This window comes from Haliotis cracherodii, unplaced genomic scaffold, assembly GCF_022045235.1.
Source record: "Haliotis cracherodii isolate W230 unplaced genomic scaffold, xgHalCrac1.p SCAF_3, whole genome shotgun sequence".
NCBI lineage: Eukaryota > Metazoa > Mollusca > Gastropoda > Lepetellida > Haliotidae > Haliotis > Haliotis cracherodii.
In genome coordinates this window covers 66,146,696-66,153,866 of record NW_027266286.1, presented here as the reverse complement: position 1 = coordinate 66,153,866, position 7,171 = coordinate 66,146,696, and the positions used below count along the sequence as shown (strand labels likewise).

Genomic DNA, 7,171 nt, shown 5'->3' with positions numbered 1-7,171 from the left:
AATTTTAAAATGAGATAAATCAAAATAAGAAATCGATTCATTTTTGGTCGATTCCAACCTAATCAGAATCTATTCTGATCCAATCAAATATGCTAATGCTGTTGTGAATATATGGTTTTGATAAATATCTTTAGCACAATTATTTTGTCATGAGTATTGAGTTTTCAGAAGTTGAATGAAAGTTAATCAATGCTATATGGGGAGTAGGGATGGAGACAGTTGCCATTTAGGACTTTTATCTTATCATATGGTTAAAGCTTACTACATTGCCGGATCAATAATTCAGTAGGTAACTGCTGTTACGCTGTGTGTTTTCGGCAAAGGTCGTGTCAGGGTACACGTAAAAGAGTCCTTACACACAGGAATAGGAAAGAAGTGGAGGAGTTTTCTTGGCCTGGGAATAAACCGGTCTCCCTGACTTGTAGCATGGCTGTCACTGTGAACACACACACTGTGTGGACTACACATTTGTCAGGTGAAAAATCTAAATATCTCAGATTGCCAAATAAGTTTATCATTTTGAAACTGCTTGCAGCTGTGTTAGACGTTGTGCATTAGTTATGTTTGTATTCATGTATAATGCATGTATCTGTATGTGGTAATGAGAATTGACAAATCAAATACCCAATCTCAATCAAATCTGACCTGTTACTCTGACATGATGCCTACCTACTCGATGATGTAAGAGGGGCGGTCGGGTAGCCTAGTGGTTAAAGCGTTCGCTCAGCAGGGTTCGATTCCCAACATGGGTACAATGTGTGAAGCCCATTTCTGGTGCCCCCGGCCGTGATATTGCTGGAATATTGCTAAAAGTGGCATAAAACCATACTCACTCACTCACTCACTGATGTAAGGGCATCTCCACTGGAGATTGTGTTCGGTGAACTGAAGCTTGATTCAAACATGCACATCTGATTCTACGTCTCAAAAATGAGTATCATCGAGGAGTTCCTAAAACAAGGACAATAAAGCGGGAGTGCATCCACACCGACAAGGGTAACTGTGGAAGGTATATGTGAGTTCTGGGGGGCTGATTTGAGAATAAATTTTGTTTGTTTGTTGACCAGCTATATGACGGCGGTGTGTAAATAATCGAGTCTGGACCAGACAATCCAGTGATTGTCATCATGAGCATCGATCCACACAATTGGGATACGATGACATGCATCAACCATGTCAGCGAGTCTGACCACCCGATCCGGTTAGTCGTCTCTTACTACATGCAGTCACCTTTTACGACAAGCATGGGTTGCTGAAGACCTATTCTAACCCAAGAATAAATGTTCGAGGTGATAGTGAAATGACGAAAGACAAAAAGCTGACATGTGAACAGCTCAAGCACCCTTGGATCCTTCAGTTTGATTGGGTTGTCTAAGTTAGCTTCATGTTCACCTGACCTGACCATCTTTGAAGGTGGCTTCACATCTTGAGCAGAGAGGTATCGGACAGAGTAACCGGTTTGATTGGAATGAGACTGACAAATACGATAAACACAATACTTAAAGAAATGTTTCACAATTACATTTCAGGAATGTTGATGTGATATTAATTAACAGATCTGAACGTTTATTTATCATTTTAGTGCACATGTTGGGGATAAGGAATAGCTTATACTTGTTCCAAAACAGTCTGATATACAGACAAGGTTTTTAGGCCTGCTTCTGTTGCAATGTTTCTAAGTGTTTGTGATGCAGAGTACAGGACAATATCAGAACAGAATTTCTGCTATTCCTTGTTTTGTTTTTTACTTGAAGAAAACAGGAGGAATGAAGCTTTCATGCATTGGATAAGTAATTGATCATCTGTTGTTTTTTCAATTAGTGAGGAATCTTGTTAACCAATTTCCAGCTGTGTATCACAAAGGTTCACTGAGTGACTACAGTGAATGTGAGCAGTCTCATGGGTATGAACCCTGACATTAGGTGTTTGTTTTGAAACTATACTACTCCACTTTTCACAGGGATAGTTTCATCATTCTATGCTACACAAAACTGATTCTTAAAATGTCAAGTGTATGTTTGAATAGAATGACATATCTGACTATCCCTTTCAAACGTTGAGTGGTATATTAGCCTAAGTATGTGCTGCAGTTTAACTTCCAAAATCAACTTGATATCAACATCATGTTATGTTTATGTGAGGCAAATGCTATTCTTACATGAAGACAGTGGAAATCATGTTAATTTAATGTGAAGACAGTGGAAATAATGTTAATTTAATGTGAAGACAGTGGAAATAATGTTAATCTAATGTGAAGACAGTGGAAATGATGTTAATTTAATGTGAAGACAGTGGAAATAATATTAATTTAAAATGAAGAATGTGGAAATCATGTTAAATTTATTTATGAAGACAGTGGGAATAAGGTTAATTTAAAATGAAGACAGAGGAAATAATGTTAATTATGTATGAAAATAGTGGAAATAATGCTAATTTATTATGAAGACAGTGGAAATAATGTTAATGTATTATTAAGACAGTGGAAATAATGTTAATTTATTATTAAGACAGTGAAGTTATTAGAGTAAACATGCTGGACAAATTACCATCTATGCTTCTTCCATACAGACATGTTCTACCTTTCGGTTCTCTATAGTGATGTGTTCCTCGTTATTATGTGGCTGTATCTTGCAAAATGGAATGAAGTGCAGTGAACAAATTAATTTTCATTTTTCACAGTTAATCAGCTTTATTATACTTTTAGGAATTCCTGTCTTAGAAAAGGTTACTTCAGACAGGGTTTGTGGTTGTACCATGGTTTAGAAAAGAATAAAGCATGTATATAGATAATTACACCCGAATGTCTCTTGATATCAAACATATTAACACTATTCAAAAAAACTTGCAGAGGAGTTTTAAACATTTGTTGACTGGTGTTGATATATATTATGTCAAAAGACATCAGGGTGAGATTCTATTAATCATCCAAAATCATTCTTCCCACTTTTTCAGTGTGTAAACAGTAATAAGCAGTCTTTTACGTGGCAGAGAGATTAGCGATGCCATTTGATTGGGACATCAAGGTTAACAATGACTTCACAATGGTCTGCTATGAATTGTCATGCAATTTCACTGTAGTGATATATATCTTCTAGGAGATATCCCTTGATATCATCCCAGCCATATTTCCTGTTGAAACCAGTGTGGTATGATAAGAGTTCATGGGGGCTTAGGCTTGATACAATAGTTACTTTGATGTTCTCAGCCTCTATCTTCAGCAGGAAATCAACTTTGCCACAAAGCATGACAGGAAAGAACATTCCTTTTCTTAATTTTGTTGCCAATAATCGTGCAAACTTTACCCTCCAAATGATTCCCCAACAAAAGATGATGGCACACTGGTTATAAGAAGTGGTTGTGAAACTATTTGATAAATAAATAAATTTGGTGTTTGATATAATTTTATACATACCAATTGCTAAAATCTCACCATATTCATACATGATTTACACATACTTTGGTTATTTGTTGATATTTTCTATTGTTTTGTACTGAATAAATCAATAAACATATCTACTAATACTGCATATGTTTGTCTGTTGTAATAACATATATTTTTTTTATTTCATAGCTACTTTTTTAAGTGGCAGTGGTGTATGATGCACCAGTTGATTGATTGATTAATAAAATGTTTTATAGGTGTTTAGGCAACTAGGCCCATTTACACCTTGCCCTTAATAAAGGTTTGCTTAAGTACCTGGATATATTATAAAGTATCAAAACTGACACACGCTTTAATGTAAGCGAGAATGACATTCTGAACATCATGGTGAACAATTTTCCTAGAACAGAAAATACAAGACAATGAGAAGTCAATATTGAGAACTGTTAGTGCCTCCACCATTCCCTTACGCTGATTAACATACTTTTGGCAATGCAATAAAAAATGAGCTACATTGTCAAGCTGATTACACACTGTACAATGTGCAGAAACGGCCTTATTAATAACATTTAGATAAGCTCCAAGACCACAATGCCCAAGACGAAGTCTGGTTAAGAGAACCTCCTCTCTCCGATTATTTCTAGATATGTGTAATTTAGTGATAAAAGGATCGATGCCAAAGAGATAACGTCCTTTTAAGGATGATGTGAAGAGTTGCCTCCCTTAGTAAGGACACCTCTTTGGTTTCACTGAAATACCCAACACTGTGTTTTCATCTTCCCTGACACCATGAGGCTGTGTTTTCATCTTCTCTGACATAAGACCCGTAAAGATCTGGGTTAGAATAGGTCTTTAGCAACCCGTGCTTGCTGTAAAAGGTGACTATAGGGATCGGGTGGTCAGCTGGCTGATGCATGTCATTGTATCCCAATTGTGTGGATCGATGCTCATGATGTCAATCACTGGATTGTCTGGTCCAGACTCGATTATTTACAGACCGCCGTCATAAAGCTGGAATATTGCTGAGTGCGGCGTTAAACAACAAACAGCCGTGACATAGTGGGACTGTGTCCATAGCCTCATTATGTCAGGGAGGGTGAAGACACAGCCACACAATGGCGCATCAATATTACAGACTGGTATATGTACCTAGGATACAAGTATGGCCTTGTGTTAGTCTGATGTAGACACAACAACTGCGTCACACATTATCTATCCCAACCACGGACCTACAATATTCCCTCAATTAAAAGCCCGGGCTCTCATTGTTTTCAGTTTGTACTATATCAACAGACCTGGTCCATGTAAAAAGCCGTCTCCTTCTAGCGGCACCATCTTCATTCTCATTGTGTATCTGTGTGTAGAGACGTATACAGAAATATGTTCAAACTGCCTTATTTGGTATTCAGATATAATTGTGAGAAATCGTTAGCTGTAGAGGTCGTGTTTTATAGAGGTAATACGTGTTTTATTAACACAAGAATAAACATATTTCGCAGGAATGACTATTCTTAATGTACGTTAAATGTATATTATCTAATTACTGGAAGTAGCTGGTCATTTATAAGACAGGGGGTTTAACATTTCTTTTCATGACCAATTTATAACCTTTTTTATTTGAAAAAAATGGAACCTTTTCATCCCCCACCTCCCCAAGATAGTTGTCATGAAATTCCGTGACCTCCCCTCCTTTGCAATGCCATTTTTTCATGAAACATGCCACCTACTGTCACCCCCCACACCCCTCTCATTTCCCCTATAATTAATTATTACCTGTCTCTAATCAGGATACTGTGGTGGTGCTGGTTTTAGATCGTGTGACCTATAAAGGGCACATTGTCCCTACTGTATGGATTTAAATATTCTGCCACTCGAGTATGTACATCGAAACTATGAACAAAGTAATTTGGATAAATTTAAAATGTATTTCTCCAAATATACACAAGAAAAACGCAATAGTACTCTGAAAGGCTTTTTTTTTCAATCTGAGCGATGCATGCTGTTATGAAGTCGCCAGTGGATTGGAGTTACCTCCCCTGTGTGATTTCACAATCGCGGGCAAGTTGGTGCTTACTGTGTATGGTTCAATAGGGAGTTGTCAGGTAGGGTGTTGTTGGCGAGTTGTGCAAGGACACCCGTATATATACACCCAGGGGCCTACATCACCATACGTCACCTGGGGGACAGGATGTGAGACCACACAGTCGGAGATAGGGATAAACAGAAGGAATCTGACAGTCGTCTGGACAAGAAAGCCATCTTACTTTCACTTTCACTTTGAGAGTGACTGGATGATTTAGTCTAAATAGCTTCAATATATCACTGGTGAGTACTTCTGTATTTACGACATGCATCATTCTTGATTGGGGAATATTGTTCTGTGATGACATGTATTTTATAAGCATTTATATGTGTTATATTACAATATCAGGCATAGCTGAAAACACTATTTACTAGTTCACTCATTCAAGGGGGTGGTTGTGCACCACATTTTGTTTTTCTCTCTCAAGGAATTCCTTAATTCCATTCGATAGATTTTGGAAGTCTCAAGGTCAGTAACCTTGACTGACTGAGTAAAATCAAATGTTGGTTAATTTATAGAATCGATGTAGTCCTCGTGAAATGTGACTTAAAATCAGTTTTTGGTAAGAAATTAAATTAGAAAACTTTCCTCCTCCGCGTTAGACTTCTGACTCCTTCCACCATGGACACTAATACTATGACTCCATGCTTCGAGCAATGAAGGGAAGATTTCCACTGAATCGTTTTAAATAGGATATAATTGAAACTAGTCCAGACCGTTTAATCCATGAAAGCATGGGTTTATGTAGTCGTAGCTAAAACTAATAATATTTATTTTCCTTCCAGAAACCGTCCACGAATCTCAACATGTCTGAGGCCATTACGTTGACATCCATATCTGTAGGAGAAGCTCTCCGTATGTGCAAGACAACCACTGACATTGACGTCATCATAGAGTTGTCTAAACATGACAGCCCTCAAGTCCGCCAGAGGGCGCTAAAGGAGATGTGTCCTTGCCGCGTTAAGAAGGACCTTGACGACTTCTGGCGTCGGGTGCTGCAGATGATTGACGACGAGGCAGACAATGTGCGCATGCAGGTTCTACACACGCTTTGTGACGGCTCCCCGCAGCACATGGAGTTTTCCGTGGCGGAAGCCCTGGAGGTGTTTAACCATGACAGCAACAAGGTGATCAGGAGAAAGGCCCACAAGGCCCTCACGTCATACCGAATGAGAGGCAAGTGGAACATCATGTGATCGGGGAACAGGGAAACAGCCTAGGGACAACTATGAAGGTTTCTGTTCCTGGCAGTAGCCATTCTACAGGCTCTGCTTGTCAGCAACACGGACACAGAAGTGATGTTGTGAACAGTCGGGATGAGCAGGGGAGTCAGAACTGCCTAGTTGTATATGTGACACTTGGTGGTTGTGTACTGTATGGCCGTCTTCCTCCTGCTTGTGGACAACCTTAGTCCTTCATCATTGTTATCCTTCCAGGTCACTGACTGTATGCCTTGTTGATGAAGTTAACTGCTGAAGCTGACCTAACTTCGACAATGACACAATTCAATTCACAGACATTTTAGAACAAACGTCACCGAAATGTGAAATCTAATTTGACATGTGTCATGGGTGACAGCCATGCTTCATTGTCTTTATCTCAAATTTGCTCAAGTTGATTAACCACTGACATTATGTCATGACTGTATAAATGTACTGATGATATATTTTGTCATTTGTTTTATATAAACGTGCATTTGTCTGATA

The 7,171-nt window shown here is 38.5% G+C and overlaps 1 protein-coding gene across 1 annotated transcript; it reads left to right on the top strand.

Annotated features, from left to right (window-relative positions):
* Positions 1–5,431: 5,431 nt before the first annotated feature.
* On the top strand, positions 5,432–7,171 carry LOC139474645 (uncharacterized). The gene is made up of 2 exons (XM_071257740.1): positions 5,432–5,707; positions 6,251–7,171. The coding sequence occupies exon 2, from the start codon at positions 6,272–6,274 to the stop codon at positions 6,659–6,661; it is 390 nt and encodes a 129-aa protein (XP_071113841.1). The 5' UTR covers positions 5,432–5,707; positions 6,251–6,271; the 3' UTR covers positions 6,662–7,171.